The following is a 22803-nucleotide window of genomic DNA, read 5'->3' as shown; positions in this document are numbered from 1 at the left end:
ACGTATCACTCAGCTTTATTAAAAAAAAAATCGTGATAATTCATTAGTACACAATCTTAAATCGATATTTCATTGAATGCACTGAACTAACAAATTATATGGAAGTAAAATATTAGGACGAAATTGAAAAGTTGAAGTTTTTTTTTTCTTTTTGTTTATAGTGACGCAATTTAAAACGCGCTTTGGTGCGATAAAACTGTTCAAAAAACATTTCGCCGCTGACCATCCCTTCTTGTACATGGTGATGTATGCAGGAAGCGAATCTGATGCGCAAACTTTGTTTTACGGCTCACTTCTTAAACCGTAATTTATTATGAAAAATTAAGAAGTATTATGTTTTTTCTGTTGAATTGTTTAATATATGTTTTGCACCGATGTCCCTGAATTATTTTTGCGTTATTTTGAAGATAAATTAAAATCAGTTATGTTAGTCACAGATCACATAAATGCATGCGCAGTTAATTTGACATTTAGCGAGATTTGAAAACTTGTAACTGAAAATTGATTAAAATTAAATATTTTTCAGCTGTAATGATGATGGCCTGCTCGATGGCGTTGAATGTAGCACCGACACCGGTTTTCCGCGCTGATCACAGTTTTATTACACTTTTAGTACACGAAAACAGTGTTTTGTTCGTCTCAAAACTGCATGAAACCAAAGTTTAACCCAACATATTATAAAATATTCTATTCTTTTACGAAAATACGTAGCAGTGGTGTGTGAAATAACATATTACAATAAATTAAATAACAAATAATATTTATTTCCTCCCTAGAAAATATATTTTTATATTGTTGTAGCTGTAATGATGGGGTTTGGTTCCGCAATGGCCTACAAACCTCGAAAAATGATTTTCCGTGCCGATCACGGCTTTATTGCATTTTTGGGCTGCGAAAATTACGTCCTATTCATGTCTAAGTTACAAAATTTTAATTAGGGCATAAATTGGGACACGATTATTATTATTATTTTGGAATAAGAAGAGCGCACAATAAGATATATTTTAATTTTTGCTAGTAGAAATTCTTAGTGCTGATCGCAGTTATATTACATTTCTAATTCTCGAATATAATCATTAAATAGTTTTTGATGCTGTATGAAATAATAAACGTTATTAAATTAGATTTGAAGTTGGTACTAAATTTGATTATACAATCTTTGTTGTAGCAGTTATAATGATGGCCTTTGGTGCCGCACCTGGATACAGACCGCGAAAAATAATTTTCCGGGCCGATCACAGCTTTATTTCACTATTGGTCTTCGAAAATAACGTCCTGTTTATGTCTAAGTTACAAAATATGAATTAGTTATATCTTCTATAAAAAAATAGAAGATATATTTTCATTGTTACAAAATCTTGAATTCCAGCACTGATCACAGATTTTACACGCTTCTAATTTATTTTAACACACTATTGTTATAGAAGAATAGGTACTATTGTCTGTAGATGTTGTATTGTAGTGCTTAAAATCAAAATTTAGCACGAATTATCGTAAAATTTTTAGTTCTTCTATTGAAGTCTTTTTTGATACAATAAACGGATTTAAATTATCTTTGGAATAAAAATTTTCATTTTTTAATATAATCTTTGTTGTCGCAGATGTGATTATGGCGCCAGGTGCCGCGCCTGGGTTCAAACCACGAAAACTGATTTTCCGTGCGGATCATGGTTTTATTTCATTAGTAGTTTCTCAAAATAACGTCATCTTCATGTCTAAGCTAGAAAATATGATTTGGGGCATGAATTATACAATTATTCGACTTAGTATTTAAACTTAGGATTATATAGAAATAATTGAATTGAAAACTATAAGTTACATTTTAATTTTTACAAGAAAGTAACTTCCAGCACGTTTTTCACGCTTCTAGTATGCGAACACACTATTTTTTTTTTGTTCACTAGTGCATGAAACTAAAGTGTGAAGCACTTTTTGGTAAAACACAAAATAAAAAAATATAATGTCCTTATTTTAACAGTTTTAATGATGGACGGTGGTGCCGCCCCTGGATACGAATCACGGAAAATTATTTTCTTGGCTAATCATGGCTTTATTTCTCTATTGCTTTTCCAAAATAACGTCTTATTCATGTCCAAGCTACAAAATATTAATTAATTAGTTAGTTGATACTAACGCCTGAAATGGGATCAAACTTTTTATTGTTGAAACTTCACTTTACTTTCAATATTATTTTTAAAATGCAATAAGAACAGATGATTCTTTATTGTTATAGAACTAGAAGTTGTTTTCTATTCCCTGCAAGATGAAGAACTACCAAAAGAATTCCGTGCTGACCATGCTTTTATCACGCTTCTGGTCCATGGACACACTATATTATTTATAACAAAAGTGTTTGAAACCAAATTTTAAAATATTTTAGTATTAACTCCTTCTATTTTAAAAATTATGTATTTTGTTATCGTTGGAAGGGTTACCACTTTTAGTGATTAGCCTCAATTAGGGTCTATCTTTGCACAATTTAGATTAATTGTTATTTGCAAATGGAAGTGATGCTGTTTTATATTTTATAATTTTTTTAAACAATTCTGAATATACTGTTGAAACACAAATTTAAATAATTATGAAGCAGTATATCAAAATCAATATTCTAATTAAATATAAAATCATTTTCCGTGTCGATTGCGTCTTTATTTCACTATTGGTTAAAAACGTGGTGCATGAAATGGGATTTAACCTTTTTTGTTAAAATTTTAGTTTACTCTAAATATTATTTTTAAACTGCAGCATGTAACCAAATTCTCGAACACTTTATTATCAAATTCTTCTATTTTAAAACTGAACTATTTTGTTGTAGCCGTATTGATGGTACCCTATTCAGCCGTAATTGGTTTCGAACCGAATAAGATTTTCCGTGCCGATCACGCCTTTATTTCTTTGCTGGTCTTCGATAACAGGGTTCTATTCATGTCTAAGCTCCAAAATACCAAATAGCACGATTTAAATTAATTGTTATTTGCAAATGGAAGTGATATTATTTTATATTTTATACTATTTTTTAAACAATTCTAAATGTACTGTTTTTAATTTACGTGAAACACAAATTTAAATAATTATGAAGCAATATATCAAAACCAATAATCTAATTAAAAATAAAATCATTTTCCGTGCCGATTTCTTCTTTATTTCACCATGGGTTTTTGAAAATAACGTGGTGCATGAAATGGGATTTAACCCATATTAAAATTTTAATTTTCTCGGAATATTATTTTTAAACAGCAGCATGAAACCAAATTCTCGAACATTTTAATACTAAGCAGAAAGTAAACACATTACTGTACGCTAAACCCTCACAAGTTATCGTTGTGAAATGATACTTGATTAAAACCATTACAAATAATTTTTGCTTATTATTAATACTCACCCTGTGCAAACAACAAATTCTTCTATTTAAAAAATGAACTATTTTGTTGTAGCTGTAGTGATGGCAACCTATTCAGCCGTAATTGATTTCGGACCGAATAAGATTTTCCGTGCCGATCACGCCTTTATTTCTTTGTTGGTCTTCAACAACAAGGTTCTATTCATGTCTAAGTTACAAAATACAAAATAGTGCAATTTAGGTTGACTAAACAAGCAGAAATGTTTTGTACTAAATGTAAAGCAAATATAAATAATGTATCAAAACCAATTATCAAATTAAATATACTGCTGTCTTAAATATGCATGTGTTTCTTGTTCAAAATTAAGAGTAAGAGTATCCACGCATTAAAAAGATGTTACTCCGTTGTTTTATACAGTAACTCAAAAGTGTCGCAAATTTGCTTCTTTTATATTTGTCTATAAATGCTCATTCCTACTTTCTAAGCTCGTCGCAATATTTTGTCGCATGAGATGTGAGTTCGCTGTTGTAAATAATATCAAAGATAAATTAAATAACACGAGAAAATTATTATTTATTGTTATAGAAAAAGTAATTTACTATTCTCTGGGAGCTATACCTCCAAGAATTTTCAGCGCCGATCACAGCTTCATTGTGCTACTGGTGCAGCATGTGCAATTTCGTAAGAAATTGGTTTCTTCAAGCAAAAAATTGTTGGTGCTGTTTGCATCAAGAGTATACACTATTTAGGCTCTAAAGTGCCACAATATATAGTGGAGTTAGAGATTATTATATATTTATTAATCATATATGTGTTAAATATGTAGTTAGTTTAAACTAAAATGATTTAATTTTTCACTTTTCCATTTAAAACGAACAATATTTATGCTTTTGTATTTTTAAACTTCGTTCGCACACTAGTGTGAAATGTGAGATTACAAAATACGCCGTGCCGCGTTTGCACAGGCGCAAGCTCTACTCTGTGGCTAATGTATTTTAATCACGGCCTTGCTCGACCGTGATTAAAGTGCCTCTTTTCGTGTCTTAAAACTGTGGAAAAACTGACGCTTTAAAGCTGAAAGTAGAAAAATATATTTTCTTCTTGAAATTGCATGATCTGTGTTTGTAATAATAGTTTAGACACCTGCCCTTATAACTCTTTCTTTATTTGAGATTAAAGCAACTCTTCTGCTTTGTGTCTAACTTTTCGTATTGATTTTAAAATGAAATTGTAAAGATACATTTATGTGTTTGTAGGAGTGACTGTGGTGCGCAAAACCGCGATTTTTAGAATTGCAGAAGAATTCAGAGCGGATCACTCATTCATGTTCGCACTTATCTTTCACAGTCCTGACGAATCCGTAGATACAATGCTATTTCAAGGATGCATCAAAACTATTTAAAAAGTAAAGTTAGTTTTGTCATAAGTGTCACATATATTGAGTTATACCAATAAAATGGCTTTGAAGTCAATTTTGGGTTTATTTAATACTAGCGACCCGCCCCGGCTTCGCACGGAAGTAAAAAAGCATACAAAGGGACAGATAGAGAAAGCGACTCTCCTTCTCCAAACAAAAACATCAACCGGTCAACTTCAACCCACACGTACACACATACACACGTCTATGCTTGAGGGGGGAAGCTACGAAGCATCGCACAAAGAGGAGACGGGAATAATCGAAAACTTTGTATTTACGACAACACATTAGAAACCTCAAAAATAACAGTACTTCTCCACTATTTAATGGATGTTATTATACATATAAACCTTTCTTTTGAATCACTCTATCTATTAAAAAAAACGGCATCAAAATCCGTTGCGTAGTTTCAAAGATTTAAGCATACAAAGGGACCGGAAAAAAAAGCGACTTTACTTTATACTATGTAGTGATTAATCTTTGGATTATAATTTATATTTGACATTTTTACCACGACCATTTATTGCGAATCATGCCTGCACGTTTATTTTGCGCCATAAACAAACTATTATATTTAAAGGCAAACAGGCCCAAATTCTTTGAAAGTAAATAAATGAATTTACCCATGGATAATTTATTTTTATTGTCCGAAACTCTTCCCGTATGCATGGAAGGTTGATGTATTAACAAACTCAAAATGAAAACTAACTGCAAATAATTGCGTTTTTTCTTATTATATTCCAGCTATCATCATAATGACTGAATCCGCCATTATACCAAGTGTTTTCAAGGCTGATAAACCATTTGTCTATATGATCGCTGCGCGCTCCGATACCCCACAGACTATATTTTTGGGAAAACTGTACAAACCTTCCATATAATTCGGCAACTCAAATATATAATAATTTCACAGTTTTTATTACCTTCTATAATTCGAACTGTGTGCTTACATTAGATATCTTATATTTAGAAGTTCAACTACATTCTGTTGTCACGTAATATAGATATGTTTTGTTATTAAACTTATCAATACGAATATAATAGATCTGTTAATGAAATTGCAATTCATCTTCAGATTAAATCTTTGTGGCAGATTTGGCATTTTTATTGCTTAGCGATATCTTGCATACACCTGTACAACAAATGTACTTCTATAAATTTAAATGGTACGGTCGTTAGCTAATAGCAATATTGCGCATTGTTCAACGTTTATTTACCAACATGTAGCGTAGAATGTGACGAGAATGGTTAATGTGCGTTCAATGTATTTTTACCGATGGGAATCCACAATCACCAAACGCATTGGGGAATGTATACCTTTTCAAAGCGAATGTACACATCCTCCTCTCAACGTACATTCCCAGTAACGTACAAGTAGTACAATTTTGCATTTAGCGAAAACTTGATGAATCAAAATTGATTTAAATTGAATATTTTTCAGTTGTGTTGATGAAGGCCTACTCGATGGTGTTACATCCAGCACCGACACCGGTTTTTCGCGCCGATCACAGTTTTATTACACTTTTCGTTCACGAAAATATGAAACCAAAGTTTAACATTTATGAACATAAAATATTAAAATATAATATTCTATTGAAATACGTAATGGTGGTGTGTGAAATAGTATATTACAATAAATGAAATTATAAAGTTATTACTAATTTCCTTTTTAAAATAAGTATCATTATTTTTGTTGTATTTGTTATGATGGGGTTTGGGGCCGTACCTGCATACAAACCTCGAAATACGAGTAGTATACTCGTATGAAGTATCAAGTGGCTAAACGGCCGTTTGGTCCCGAGATTGATTAAGAGCGAGCGTAGCTACCCATATTTTTACACGCTTTATATTAGCTTCACATGCATGTTTGTTTGCATATTTGCTTGCGTGTTTGTAACTGCCACGGCATACTTTCCCAATTTCGATGAATAGGCAGGCTGAGACAGCATAGAAACAAAATGATAGACGGAATAATAAGCGCATTCTACTATTTATTATTTTAATACGAGATGATCTAGACATCTACAAAAACAATTTATCATTATAATATACCTAGTCAGTGTTTAAAGAATTTTGAAATTTGGCGTGAAAAAAGTTGCGTGAAAGTTTTACGCATATTTTATGTGTTTTAGAGCAACGAAAACAAATTCTAAATGCACTTGAATCATGTGACTTCAGTGTAAGTCAGTTTGTGTGCACTAGTATGTAAATTTAGTTAGATTTCTCATAAAAGAGTTTTTAAATGCCCTTAAAAAATTAGCATTTTCCAAAAAAAAATTAAAACGAAGTGTGGAAAACACCCTGTACCTCGTAAACTAATTGACATAATCAAAGTTCCTCATTGCTATGTCAGAGTTGGAGAGTTCCACTACTCAATGAATATATTTTCAACTTCCTAGCCCATTTAGAAGTGCACTAAAATGCCCTTTAATAATAAGGATTTTTCAAAAAATTTATAAACATTGTGTGGAAAACAACCTGTATTTCGTAAACTAATTGACTTTATCAAAATTTCTTACTGCTATTGCAGAGTTGGAGAGTTCCACTACGCATTGAATACCTTTTCAACTTCTTAGCCCTTTTTGAAGTGCGCTAAAATGCTCTTTCAAAATAAGCATTTTCCAAAAAATTTAAAAACATAGTGTGAAAAACATCCTGTATCTCCTGAATTAATTGACTTTCCTGAAGTTTTTCAGCGTCATATTAGAGTCCCACAGACTCTCTTTACGATGCATTTTATTTTAGCAATCTAGGTCCTTTGGAACTGCCCAGAAATGCCCTTCAAATGTTGGCAGTTTTGTGAAAATTTGAAAACATGTGGAAATGTGCGATGTGGAAATCGCTGTGTTTCTCTTAAACTAACTATTTTTTGTAAAGTTTCTCAACTTCATGTTAAAGTTCGAGAGTTCCTCTACCCTATGCATACATTTTTAACTTTATTAACCATGGGGAAGTGTCTTAAAATACGAAAGAATATTGCTGTTTTGTCCAATAAATTTCATTTTGGTCGAATAACAGAGTCGAACTTTTTTGTTAAAACGTTTTTGGTCGAAGAACAGGGTCGAACTTACTTTCTTAAAATATTTTCGGTCGAACAACAGGATCGGACTTATTTCTTTAATTTTCCCGTGAAAGCGGTGAGATTAAATTGCGATTATCTTGAGATTTAAAAGGGCTACGGAAAAAAGGATTTCATATTCTTGATCCTTAAAGAATTCTCTACAAGAATTTGGTAATAAAAAGTTGTAATTTAAAATATTTATTTTTTGCATAGGAAATGATAGGGAAAACGAATAAACCAGTTTTTCGCACTGATCTTGAAAATCATTAGAGATAAAGAAAAACCGGTTTCATATTCGTATGTAGAATTAAATTTTACATTATATAACACGTTAAAATTTACAGTTGTCAACACTTATGTAATAATTAAAAATGGCCAATAACTTAAAAACGAATTAAGATAGCGCAACCAAACCTGGATTAATAGATTCCTGGCATTGTTTTTCATCAGTTTGGAAAGTTTGGGGAAAATTGGAGAGTAGTTTTATTTTATAAGTTTTGAATTTACCACCCATTTTCCGAAATATTAATGTTATCGGAAAACTGACATCATATCTTTTATCCTCTTGGAAAACTCAATCAATTAGCGTTTTCGATTTTCTTTTAGCGGAAAGAAATATTTTTGAGCCCAAAAAGAGTCAAGTGTAACCTCTTGATTCTTTTCGAGTCGTTTTTGGTCAACTTTGGAAATTGGAAAAACTAAATCTGCCATTTTGTAGATCCTTATCACGACCGGAACAAAATGAAAAAAGTTTTTTTCTAACTGTATTATTTTCTGAGAATATTGCGGTGGAATTTTTTTTAGGCATATGTTATATTGGAAAGTTTTTAAACGTTATCTTTCCTAGAATATCATACTAAGCATTATAGTGTTTTCGGTTTTTGTTTATCTCTTCTAGTTCTTGAGATAATTGATTCTTAAGTCTATGTGAATACACGTTTTACTTATTAACATCTACAGAAAAAACCCTTGGTGTTATTAAGTGAAAAGTTGTTTAAATTGGATAATTAAGAGCTCCCCTACCCAATGGGGTAGTTCATTTTTATTAATTAAAGATTATAATTATACTACTCTTCAACATGTCAGGCGCATCCGCCATTTTTTCATAATTCATAATTTGTTTAAAAAAAATTATTATCACTTACTTGAACCATGGAAAATCATTTTCTGTGCCGATCACGGCTTTATCTCACTATTGGTTTTTGAAAATAACGTCTTATATGTGTCTAAGCTACAAAATATGAATAAGCTGGTATTGGTGCATGAAATGGGGTTTAACTTTTATCATTAAAACTTCAGTTTACCCTAAATATTATTTTTAAACTGCAGCATGAAACCAAATTATAGAACATTTTAGAATCAAATTCTTCTACTTTAAAAATGAACTATTTTGTTGTAGCTGTATTGGTATCCTTTACATCCTTAATTGGTTTCAAACCGAATATGATTTTCCGTGCCGATCACGCCTTTATTTCTTTGTTGGTCATCGATGAAAAGGTCCTATTCATGTCTAAGTTAGAAAATACAAAATAGAACAATTTACGTTGACTGTTATTAAAAAAAAGTGATGTTTGATTTCTTACGGCATTATTAAACAATCAAAGATGTACTGTTCTTTAAATTACATAAAACTTTAATTAAAATAATTGTGAAGCATTAAATGTAAAGCAAATATAAGCAATGTATCAAAACAATAATCTATATAAATATACTGCTGTCTTAAATATGCATGTGTTTCTTGTTCAAAATTAAGAGTTGTATCCACGCATTAAAATGATGTTACTCCGTTGTTTTATACAGTAACTCAAAAGTGTCGCAAATTTGCTTCTTTTATATTTGTCTATAAATGCTCATTCCTACTTTCTAAGCTCGTCGCAATATTTGTCGCATTAGATGTGAGTTCGCTGTTGTAAATAATATCAAAGATGAATTAAATAACACGAGAAAATTATTATTTATTTTTTATAGAAAAAGTAATTTACTATTCTCTGGGAGCTATACCTCCAAGAATTTTCAGCGCCGATCACAGCTTCATTGTGCTACTGGTGCAGCATGTGCAATTTCGTAAGAAATTGTTTTCTTCAAGCAAAAAATTGTTGGTGCTGTTTGCATCAAGAGTATACACTATTTAGGCTCTAAAGTGCCACAATATGTAGTGGAGTTAGAGGTTATTATATATTTATTAATCATATATGTGTTAAATATGTAGTTAAAACGAACAATATTTATGCTTTTGTATTTTTAAACTTCTTTCGCACACTAGTGTGAAATGTGAGATTACAAAATACGCCGTGCCGCGTTTGCGCAGGCGCAAGCTCTACTCTGTGGCTAATGTATTTTAGTCACGGCCTTGCTCGACCGTGATTAAAGTGCCACTTTTCGTGTCTTAAAACTGTGGAAAAACTGACGCTTTAAAGCTGAAAGTAGAAAAATATATTTTCTTCTTGAAATTGCATGATCTGTGTTTGTAATACTGTAGAATCTTGATAACTCGAACCTTGTTAAGTCGTAATCCTCAGTAACTCGAAAAGATATGCTATTCCCTTCCGCTGAACCCCGAACGACGCACTAACTCGAATTTTTTAGACTCAGTAACTCGAACAATAAGTTATTTCCCTGTGAGGTATTACTCGTACATTTTAATACTCAGTAACTCGAACTGCAAATACTACCTCAGTAAGTCGAAGTTCATAAAATTTTATGATTTCTTACTCGAGATTCCCGGAGCTCAAAACTCGGGATTCCCGGAGCTTAAAACTCGTGGCAATAAAATCAAAAAGGAATGTTCGGGGCTCGGGGCCTCTTATCTATTGTTTTTGTTTTGCACACGTGCAAGGAATGAATTCATTCAATAAACTTACTAATTTCTAAGAAACACAGATGTTATGTTTCTTCATTTTTGGTCACTTTTGGTTACTTGGCTCAGTCAGTACATATTTGTTTGGCTGTTAACAAGCAACAACATGAGTACAATACAGCAATTGATACACTACGAACTTACATTGAAAGATGTAATGATATCGAGTATCATATATTCGGTTCACTATATGAACTAGAAAAAATAATCGATAAAAAATCTGTAAATGGCTTGAATCAAACGAAGATAACAGATTTTTTATCAATTATTTAAAACATACAGTGTAAGTTCATTCATTATAATTATGTTCTTGACTTTCATTTTATGTTACCTAATGTAATTTGTCGTAATAAATGTTCTATGAAATTGTGCCTTTTTATGTCGAAATTTGATGAGTTAACTCTTCATACCTCGAAATTCTTGTTAAGTCGAACACTTGCTATCTCGAATTTTTTTTGGTTTCCCTTGACATTCGAGTTATCAAGATTCTACTGTAATAGTTTAGACGCCTGCCCTTATAACTCTTTCTTTATTTGAGATTAAAGCAACTCTTCTGCTTTGTGTCTAACTTTTCGTATTGATTATAAAATGAAATTGTAAAGATACATTTATGTGTTTGTAGGAGTGACTGTGGTGCTAAAAGCCGCGATTGAAGAAGAATTCAGAGCGGATCACTCATTCGTGTTCGCACTTATCTTTCACAGTCCTGACGAATCCGTAGATACAATGCTATTTCAAGGATGCATCAAAACTATTTAAAAAGTAAAGTTAGTTTTGTCATAAGTGTCACATATATTAAGTTATACTAATAAAATGGCTTTGAAGTCAATTTTGGGTTTATTTAATATTAATCTTTGGATTATAATTTATATTTGACATTTTTACCACGACCATTTATTGCGAATCATGCCTGCACGTTTATTTTGCGCCATAAACAAACTATTATATTTAAAGGCAAACAGGCCCAAATTCTTTGAAAGTAAATAAATGAATTTACCCATGGATAATTTATTTTTATTGTCCGAAACTCTTCCCGTATGCATGGGATATTGATGTATTAACAAACTCAAAATGAAAACTAACTGCAAATAATTGCGTTTTTTTCTTATTATATTCCAGCTATCATCATAATGACTGAATCCGCCATTATACCAAGTGTTTTCAAGGCTGATAAACCATTTATCTATATGATCGCTGCGCGCTCCGATACCCCACAGACTATATTTTTGGGAAAACTGCACAAACCTTCCATATAATTCGGCAACTCAAATATATAATAATTTCACAACTTGCATTTCCTTTTATAATGCGAATTGTGTGCTAAGATATCTTATATTTAGAACTTCAACTACATTATATTGTCACGTATTATAGATACGTTTTGTATTTAAACTTCTCAATACGAATATAATAGAACTGTTAATGAAATTGCGATTCCTCCTAAGATTAATCTTTGTGGCGGATTTGGCATTTTTATTGCTTAGCGGCATCTTGCATACACCTGTACAACAAATGTACTTCTACATTTATTTAAATGGTACGGTCGTTAGCTAATAGTAATATTGCGCATTATTCAACGTATAGAATGGTTAATGTACGTTCAATGTTCTTTTACCAATGGGAATATACGTTGAAAGTAAACATTTTCAAAGCATCATACACAAGTTGCACAATTTTGCATTTAGCGAAACTTGAAAACTTGATTACTCAAAATTGATTAAAATTGAATATTTTTCAGTTGTGTTGATGAAGGCCTACTCGCTGGTGTTACATCCAGCACCGACACCGGTTTTCCGCGCCGATCACAGTTTTATTACACTTTTAGTTCACGAAAATAATGTTTTATTTGTCTCAAAACTGCATGAAACCAAAGTTTAACATTTATGAATATAAAATATTAAAATATAATATTCTATTGAAATACATAATGGTGATGTGTGAAATAGTATATTACAATAAATGAAATTATAAAGTTATTACTAATTTCCTTTTTAAAATAAGTATCATTATTTTTGTGGTATTTGTGATGATGGGGTTTGGTGTACCAAATACCTGCATACAACAAATTAAGTATCAATTGGCTAAACGGATTTTTGGTCCCGAGATTGATTAAAAGCGACCGAAACTACCCTTATTTTTACATGCCTTATATTAGCTTCACATTTATGTTTGGGCAATTTTGTGAAAATTTGAAAACATGATGTGGAAATCGCTCTGTTTCTTTTAAACAAACTATTTTTTTTAAGTTTCTTGTTGAAGTTCGAGAGTCCCTCTACCCTATGCATACTTTTTTAACTTTATTAATCCTGGGGAAGTGTCTTAAAATACGCCTAGAATATTGCTGTTTTGTTCAATAAATTTCATTTTTGGTCGAATAACAGAGTCGAACTCTTTTGTTAAATTTTTTGCGGTCGAAGAACAGGGTCGAACTTATTTTCTGAAAATATTTTTGTTCGAACAACTGGGTCGAACTTTTTTGTTAAAACTTTTTTCGGTCGAACAACAGGGTCGGACTTTTTTCTTTAATTTTTCCCGTGAAAGCAGTGTGATTAAATTGCGATTATCTCGAGAACTAAAAGGGCTTAGTGAGATAATTGATTATTAAATATCTATGTGAATACACGTTTTACTTATTGACATCTGCAGAAAAACTCATAGTGTTATTATGTGAAAAGTTGTTTAAATTGTATAATTAAGAGCTCCCATACAAAATGGAGTAGTTTGTTTTTATTAATTAATTATATTACCCTTCAAAATGTCAGGCGCATTCGCCATTTTTTCATAATTCATTACTTTTTTCAAAAAAAACTTAAAAAATGAACTGTTTTATCACTAATTATTTTAATTCAGACATCGATTAAAAGATATTCGACAATAATTGTTTAAATATAATCTGCCTATATGTGATTCTCGGAATGAACATTCACCAATAACCATCATTATTAGCATTATTCTGCTGAAAGAGTAGATTTTCATCACTGAATGAAAGAAACTCATTCTGTGTGCATGTGGGATAGATTAGTTTAACAAACTCAAAATGAAAACTAACTGCGAATAATCGCGTTTACTCTGATTATATTCCAGGAGTCATCATAACGTTTGATTCCTTAATTATACCAAGCGTTTTTAAGGTTAATAAACCATTTATCTATATGATTGCTGCACACACCGATATCCCACAGACTATATTTTTGGGAAAACTGCACAAACCTTCGACGTAATTCGGCAACTCAAGCATTTACTAATTCACAACTTGTAATAGGTTGTAAAATGGAAATTGTGTGCCCACATTAAGAAATATAAATATTTAGAAGTTCAACTGCATTTTGTTGTCGCCAATATTATAGATACTATACTATACTTTATTAGTAATAAACTTATTTACACGAAAAAAGATCTATTAAGTAAATTTCGAATCTACTTAATATTAATCTTTAGACTTAAGTTTTTTTTACTTTTTAATGTCATGTTGATGTATATTAAGCCCAAACCGTTTTTTGCCAACCATTCGATCATGTCTATTTTGCGCCATTAATAAACAAACGTATAATGGTTGCGATTTCTACTTTTCGGTTCAATTTTTTTAAGCTTTTTCTTATATAAGATTATTCTGCTGAAAGAGTAGATTTTCAGCACTGATCGCAGATTTATCATGCATGAAACTAAAATTTAATAAACGCCATTAAATTACATACTGAATACAATTTTTCATGTTTTAAAACAATCTTTGATGTAGTGAAGATGTGTAGAATGTGATTACGATACCTGGTGCTGCGCCTGGGTACAAATCACGGAATTGATCTTATTTTGTGTTTTATTAATTTTTGTAAATGACAATTTGTTCATGTCTAATCTACAAAATATGAATTAGCGTATGAATTGACACTCGACTTGCAAAACTATATTACTATACTGAAATAAAAAAAGACAACAGCTTATTATATAACAAAAACTATAAGTCATATATAATTTTGACAGAAAGAATTCTCCAGCACAGTTTATTACCCTTGTAATACACGAACACACTATTGTTTGGTTCACAAGAGCATGAAATTAAAGTTTGAAACACTTTATCATAACATACTAAATAAAAAACATGTCTTTATATTAACAGTTATGATGATGGAGCGTGGTGCTGCCCCAGGGTATGAACCACGGAAAATCATTTTCGGTGCCGATCACGGCTTTATCTCTCTATTGGTTTTTGAAAATAACGTCTTATATGTGTCTAAGCTACAAAATATGAATTAGTTGGTATTGGTGCAGGAAATGGGATTCAACTTTTATCATTAAAACTTCAGTTTACTCTAAATATTATTTTTAAACTCTCGCATGAAACCTAATTCTCGAACATGTTTGTATCAAATTCTTCTATTTTAAAAATGAATTATTTTGTTGTAGGCTCATTGGTATCCTTTACATCTTTCAAACCGAAAAAGAATTTCCGTGCTAATCACGCCTTTATTTCGTTGTTGGTCTTCGACAACAAGGTTCTATTCATGTCTAAGTTAGAAAATACAAAATAGTACAATTTAGGTTGACTGTTATTTGAAAAAAAGTGATCGTTAATTTCTTACAACATTTTTAAATAATCAAAGATGTACTGTCCTTTAAATTACATGAAACTTAAATTTAAATAACTATAAAGCAAATATAAGCAATGTATCAAAATGAATGATTCTTGTTCGAAATTTGAGTTGTATCCATGTATTAAATGATATTACTGCGTTGTTTTATACAGTAACTCAAATGTGTCTCACAATTTAAGCTCAAGTGCTATAATATGTATTTGAGTTAGAGGTTGTTATATTTTCATAAATTATACATATTTAAAGTACCTATGTAGCTAGTTAAAACAAATATGATTTCTTCGAAAAACGAATGAAGAAGAAGAATATTTGCTACGATTGATCAAACTTTAAAAAATTAACCCAATTTAAAATTAATAAAATACCACCCCGGTAACTGACACTACAAAAGAAACATCACGTATATGACATCGGAAAAAGTAGTGAATTAATTGTTAATTATCTCAAACCTGTATTATTTGATTATTTTAGAATTGGCGTTGAAGTCGAATATGGGTATATTTAATATTAATATTTGGGTTATAGCTTGTAGTTCTTTTTGGCACAATAAATAAGTACATATATATTTGTTATTTAATGTATTTCACCATTTTTAGCTGCTGGCATAGTACTCCTGTCGATGCCACGGCCACCAGAACCGTTTATTGCCAACCATCCCTTCGTGTTTATTCTGCGTTACAAACAAACAATTTTATTTGAAGGCAAAGTAGCGACGGCCAAAAAATAACTATATTAATATAATTCTTTGGAAATAAATATATGAATTTACCCATGAATAATTTATTTTATTGCAAGAAACTCATTGTGTGTGCATGTGAGGTGGATTAGTTTAACAAACTTAAAATGAAAACTAACTGCGAATAATCGCGTTTACTCTGATTATATTCCAGGAGTCATCATAATGCTTGAATCCTTCATTATACCAAGTGTTTTTAAGGCTGATAAACCATTTATCTATATGATCGCTGCGCACACCGATACCCCACAGACTATATTTTTGGGAAAACTGCACAAACCTTTGATATAATTCGGCAACTCAAGAATTGCCAAATTCACAACTTGTAATTGGTTGTAAAATGGAAATTGTGTGGTCACATCAAGATATTTAAATATTTAGAAGTTCATGTTCATTCTGTTGTCACCAATATTATAGATATACTTTATTAATAAACTTATTTGCCATAAAATGATCTATTACGTTAATTTTGAATTTGGTGACCTAATATTAATCTTTAGACTTAAGCCTTTTTACTTCTTATTGTCATGTTGATGTATATTAAGCCCGAGCCGTTTATAGCCAATTCGATTCGATCATGTCTATTTTGCGCCATTAATAAAACAAACATACTGGATGCAATAAAGTATTCAAATAAACTTTAAATCTATTAATTATTAAACTGAAAATAAAAACACACCAAGAGTAAATCCGTTTAATCCGACTGTATTCTTGATCTGACTATAATAAACGCATATGCCAAGTATCCCGATTAAGTCGCCCAGAGCTTAATTGGTGTTTATGCAGACGTCAAATTTACAATAGTTTCCCCATTTTTTCTTATATCGAACGTGTTTTCATCTACTTGGTGATGATTATATGCTGTTTTTATTACAATAAATAAATGAATTTCAAAAGATATTTGGAGTCATTTATTCAATGAGAGATTTCATCTTATTATTGTTTACCGTGCGTCGCCATTTGTAGTTTATTATACCATAAGCGCAAAAAGCAATCTCAAACGAAATATAATTGTTCGCAATCTCACACCTACACTGCAGATAATGTGTTTTGTGTTCTTAATCGTTTATTTCAGGGTTGCAAGTCATGTTTGATGCAATTCCACGATGAATCGACTATTGAAATAATCGTCCCATTTATTTTTATGCTTGTTCATAACAGACACGCACCGTTATTCTTTTAGGAAACTTTTCAAGCACGAAAATATAACCCCGACCAAAATAGAGTAATATTCCTACATAAGTTTTAAATAAATAACATCCTAATTCTAAATCTAATTTTAGTTTCATTACTAACTTACGTTGTCAGCCATAAAATTTGCTGTAGTTGTAGTAGATCGTATTCTAATCCTGTAACTTTGAAATTTATTCCAGGCGTATGTTTCGTCCACCAATTCCTGGGCCACCACCGATGCGTTTTAAATTTAAATGACCACCCTTTCACTTATTATATTAGCTGGAACAACGGGTGCCTATTTTTCAGTGGCAAATTGGAATCGAATTTAAACTTGTTATCTGATGATAATCTTGTAGAATTAATCTACATACAAAAATAGAAAAACTTATTTCATAGGGGATATTATTTGAAATCAATTCACGACGATAACGTATTTATGTTGGTTTACTGCTAAAACTGTAGCTAGGTTTGTCATTAGTTTTTCTTCTCGTTCCACATTTTGGATTACAAAGTAAGTATTGTATAAGTATGTATTGTAAATACATGTTAATGGCCTTTAGAAACTAATTTATTGCCTGCCAACCTTACATGCGCCATGTGCCGTTGTAGGTAGCTTGCGTAGTAAAGTAGATAAAACAGCAAATATTATGTAATCGAGATATAATCACCCAACCAATACATGCGGTTACGCACATAGGTCATAACGTACTTATGGAAATATTTTCATTCAATAAACAATAAACATTTTCTTTGCACTTGTTTTACAGGCCACGCGATGCGTAAGGGAATGGCATTCAAGATTACCGGTTATTGTAAACCAGTCGTTCATCTTTTACATCAATAAAAGTACATGAAAATGATCGCAAAACAACCAGAAACGTCCTTAACATCCTTACTGTTCCTGCGGGCAGAGTACTGGAAACCATGATTAAAACTCTGTCGAAGGCAAGTGACTGTGTTGATTGATATACATATATTTATTTTATTATAGCACACAAAACTTACAACTTTAAGTATTTTTGATTCATATAACGTTGCAATTCTGCAATAAAGCAATCACAACTTGTGAAACTTATTTTCTGTAAATCCCATAACAATATAAAACGTTTTTGTTACACCTTCAAATACTGATTAGAGGAAAACTAGCACGCAGTATCAACACTTCATAAAACCTAAGTAACAAACTATCAACAAATTCAACAAGTATATAAAGCATCACTCGGAAAGAAAAGCTATCTGAGGTACAGATATATTTACCACTGGACCTCGCCTACAGCTACTCTCTATACAAGTTGTAAAAATAATCTCTTTTTTTAACTAGAGGAAGTATAAACGTAATAACAAAATTACTAACTAATTCGTTGGTGGCCCGCCACCTTTTGCAAGTGACTGGCGGAATATCACTCGGTGGTCTTCGACACCGGATTTGTACCTAGTAGTTCGGAGCGGGGTATCTCGCCGGATTGAATACCCTTGATGGTTTTCAAGAGATCATGGATTAATTTCGTCCGTTACTCATTGAATCTCTTGCTTGCCTGAAGAGATTTGAAAAGTGACATTAAAGGCAGAAATATTATATAAAATGATCAAAAATTACTCGTAGTTGGGATGTCCGGTGATGACTGTCGAATCCATGTAGCGGTCAGTTTGGAAATCTCGCGGACGCACGACGAGATATGAATTTCAAATAATATCGTTGAATTGTGCAATGTGTGTCAGCGTCTACATCCATTTCCACTCAGATAATTGTTGATCAATGGAGATTAAACCGGGAATTCACGCCATTCTAAACAAACGCGTTTTACTAATAAACTTGGGGGTGTGAAATGTCACAAATATGTACCTTTCCGTTAATAATTTCGTTTGACAGTCATTTGGAGTATAAACGTCGGTGGAAGCAGCGCTTGCTGCCATACTTCCTGTAGTTCACTACTTTGTGTAGCGCTGACGGTTTGCATTGAAACATCCCTTCGGAACCAAAGTGTTCCTTTAGTACGGCGTTTCGCTTCTGTGCTTTCTTCATATTCTCGTCCACCTTGCTAATGGGGATGAGAGTTTAAGCAGACGAAAAGAATAACTCGTCACCAATGCCACAAAACAAACAATCGCGTTCTCAAAGGGGAGTCCGTAATCCTGAATTTCACGGCCGGAACTCCACACGCCATCAATCGTTGAATTCGGGTGGTGGTTTAAAATCTCAGCGTTTGCCAATTCGTTGATTGAATATTCTATTAATAAACATATTGTTAATACAATTTTATGCATAACCATGTTTGTGTTACTAACCTCAAAGATGGTCGTATCCTGTTCGTCATTTTGAGTGAACCTTCTCACTTCAACAATGAAATTTGAATCTGCGAATAAACAAATGCGCAATATGCTGCGCTAGCAAATGATCAATATCATGATCCCGTAACTTCTTATAAACTTTCTCATCATAAATCAGCGGAACATCCCATTGGATTTATCACCCTCTGGAAGGTAAGAATCAATCGGTCAGCGTGATTTATTAATCACAAAACGATTTGATTGTAACGGACATCAAACCACGCTCTCATCTGTGCGATCATCGATGAGCTGTAGTAATACCAACGACAATCAATATCGGCGACAAACCCACGATGAAGCGGAGACGCCACAGTTAAAACCAACTGTAGATAAAAAGATCAAATTACTTAGACGCGTTAATAATTTCACTGGTTTTATGCAAATATGTACCAAAAACTGATCGGTGCTGGCGGAGTAAGTTGATCGTACGAAGTCATTCTCGCTTCGTTGATATTACACGCGCCTGGAATGTGAGCTGCAAGCAACAGCATCCATCCAGAGCCATGGCGTCCATATAAATATGATCCGGACGTGCGGCTTTGTCCTTTTTGTGCGAATCATCAGGTGGGATCGGCGTGCGCTCGTCGCGGTAAACTGTGAAACGCAATTAAATACAAATACGCTCAAGGCCGGAACGCCGGGAGATTAATTACCTGCCCAGGTATGTTAATGGCGACCTTGCCTTTTCACCTCGTCGCTCGCGAATATTGCGCGACAGCGTCGCAAAACGATGGATAGCCGGGAAAGTAGGCGCCATCGGGGAAAATGAGCGCGTTTGCTCCCGAATGGGGTTAGCGCCACTTTGGCGGGTGTGAAGTTTTCCGCGGCAAGTCTGCAAATTAATTAAGAAAATTAAAATTAAGAAATTATTTTAAACTGTTTTACAAATTGACATAGTTTACATCCGATATGCAATTAGTTTTGTAGATATGCAATTTCATCAACATGTTATATGGAATGCAATAATTGGTGTTTATACAATCACCTTGAAATATTTGCATGTTTTAAGAATTTTGGAGAACTAAATACGAATTATACTACAATATTGACATAATAAATGTTTTGTTTGTTTTTGTTTCTTACCTTGGAAAACTAGTTATACTAAGAACTGGCCTACACTTATGCTTTAGTAAGCTCCTCACTTCCTCCCTTCTGTACCTCATGTTGGCCTCAACAATGTTGAAATGTGCCAACATGCCTCCATATAGTTGACCTGGGTGCGCTACCATGCCAGGCACCATTCTGGCCGCCACAGGACTTCACACCCTCCAGGATCAGCCTCTCTTTGATTTGAAGTGTGCTGGGAATTTCATGCGCCCTCAAGCACACCTTTTGCAGTGCGCTCTTTATCGTCGAATATTGCAAAGAATGTATTCGGTTCGTCACCCCGATGCAAAACGTCGCCTTACTTGGTCTTTCCAGTCGCTTGTATAAATTAATAAACTGGATTATCCCATATACGAACGTGCTGTGACAACTTCTTCATATCCCAAGTCATAGGTTGACCACAGACAAAGACCCATTTTACATTTAAATGTCTGAATGATTCATTGTTCAATAATTGTTTATAACGCGTACGATACAAACATTCCGGCGCGTTGTCGAATTTGAAGGTTATGCGCATCATAAGAAGCGAAAATCATTACAAACCTTCAAGTATACAACTAATGCACAATATCGCGCGTTACTTGTTTACACTGCAGATGAATAATCCTATTTCACAAGGAACGTGTTCAATTTTAAGCAACACTTGAATGGTCAAACTTATTGTCATTGATTGTAGAGCGTGCCGCGAACTAACTGCAGATAAGGTTGTCGAACACGTACTTGTCGATACGGCGATGTTTCGTGATATTTAAACGTTAGCTGATTACCGAGTAAAAACTGTAGTAGAATGAAAAAATTGTTCATTAATGATACGAACAGATGAATTAGAAAGTGTAGCGGAACAGAAACGAACGCACGACAGGGGGTGCGCCGGCAACTGTGCTCGCGCAGGTCGGGACACTACCCGCTCTTTCTATAACAAGTTATTCGATTACGATGAAGCTAATTTATGCATTTTCAACAATTTGGAGTCCTTGACGAGTTATTACTCAGCACATTGTGCCTACTTACAGCGCTGTATCGCTTGGCTTATCGTTCCTCGAATTTCAGCTGTTTTGCACTATCATTACCTTATCTTAAACAAAACACCGTACTCTCGGGTACTGCGTTCTATTAATACCGAACGGTCATTCCGCATAAACCCTATGTAGATAATGAATAGACAAAATAAACCCATCAAGGAATTTTTAAAAATCACAGGGTAAATCATTCACCAACGATTCAACGCTGTGGTTGAATCGAATCAGCTGACAACCGACAAAATGTCAAAAGTGTCAAAACACATGATTATTTCACCAGATGTTTCCAGATTGTCGCGTGTATATAAACAAAATTGTCGACTACAGGCGTGCTTAAAATCCTTTTCGCGGTAGTTTATTGCATCAACACCAGACAGCGCCGATAACAAACTAAAGATTACCGCCGACGCATGTTATCCCAGCCACGACATAATTGGGGCGTTTACATATTATGCCAGTTTGTTGCTGAACATTGTATTCAACACAATTGAAAAATGACTCCGCTTTATGCTGTGAGTGAAGCCGTGGCGCAGTAACTTACAAAGTATGTCGCTGCAGGGGAGATAGCAACGCAGAAACATCAGCAATTGTTGCGCGATCTCAAGACGACTGTTGAAGGTTGCTTAATAGCCAAACAACCTACCTGTAGAACTGCATTTATAGGTCTCAATAGACTACATGTTGATTTAGAAGATATTCAAACACGGGTGTCGTGGAACGAATGTAAATGTAAGTTTACCAGATGGTAACTTATTTATATTAGGTTTATAATTTAATTGATGAAAATATTTGTCTGAAAGTGAAAATTCAAATTTTGCCAAGCATTTGGAAGACATTATCAAATAAAAAGCCAACTTATGATCTCAAATTAATTAAATTAATATAATAGGGAGATAAATATAATATGCATGACTAGTCATTTTTTTAATTACTTAGTATTATTTTGTCAAGATAAACAAAAGTTATAGACCAAATTATTTTATCATTTATAGTTATTAAAGTTTATATAGAATCTAATTCTGATTGTGTAGTTTGTAGCATAATAGATTTGTTACTAAAGTAAAACACATTTTTTTAAATAGAGTTAGGATTATTGTTACATTTTATCCAAGGTTTGGAGTAAACCAACCAGATGTAATAGATACTTCTTTCAGCATTGAATCAGAATGCAA

General features: G+C 32.8%; 1 protein-coding gene and 1 pseudogene across 19 annotated transcripts in view; one reads left to right on the top strand and one right to left on the bottom strand.

The window, feature by feature from the left end:
- Positions 1-17125, top strand: part of LOC135795121 (antichymotrypsin-2-like) — a 29136-nt gene extending 12011 nt beyond the window's left edge. The window contains exons 4-5 of one of the 19 annotated variants that reach the window (XR_010549027.1): positions 9219-9986; positions 11299-11505. Coding sequence is in view for 18 of the 19 variants with exons in the window: in XM_065306646.1 (XP_065162718.1) it covers positions 6200-6399 (200 nt within the window). In the remaining variant the exon portion in view is untranslated. Of the gene's footprint in view, positions 1-161; positions 376-526; positions 759-801; positions 1553-2233; positions 2639-2815; positions 3131-3434; positions 3680-3926; positions 4454-4597; positions 4814-5502; positions 5853-6199; positions 6413-9218; positions 9987-11298; positions 11506-11795; positions 12105-12414; positions 12653-13760; positions 14071-15077; positions 15831-15861; positions 16045-16155; positions 16453-17076 lie in introns of those variants that run through there. The other 18 variants (XM_065306668.1, XM_065306661.1, XM_065306666.1 and 15 more) reach the window with 18 other exon arrangements.
- Positions 17126-18577: 1452 nt separating this feature from the next.
- LOC135795479 (glutamate--cysteine ligase-like) lies at positions 18578-20746 on the bottom strand (annotated as a pseudogene).
- Positions 20747-22803: the final 2057 nt, after the last annotated feature.

Source organism: Atheta coriaria, unplaced genomic scaffold (genome assembly GCF_025399875.1).
Source record: "Atheta coriaria isolate IRGN ID8LTWV9N9 unplaced genomic scaffold, Caltech_Dcor_3.1 hic_scaffold_7_pilon, whole genome shotgun sequence".
In the NCBI taxonomy this organism is placed as follows: Eukaryota; Metazoa; Arthropoda; class Insecta; order Coleoptera; family Staphylinidae; genus Dalotia; species Dalotia coriaria.
This window is presented reverse-complemented; position numbering and strand designations above follow the sequence as displayed.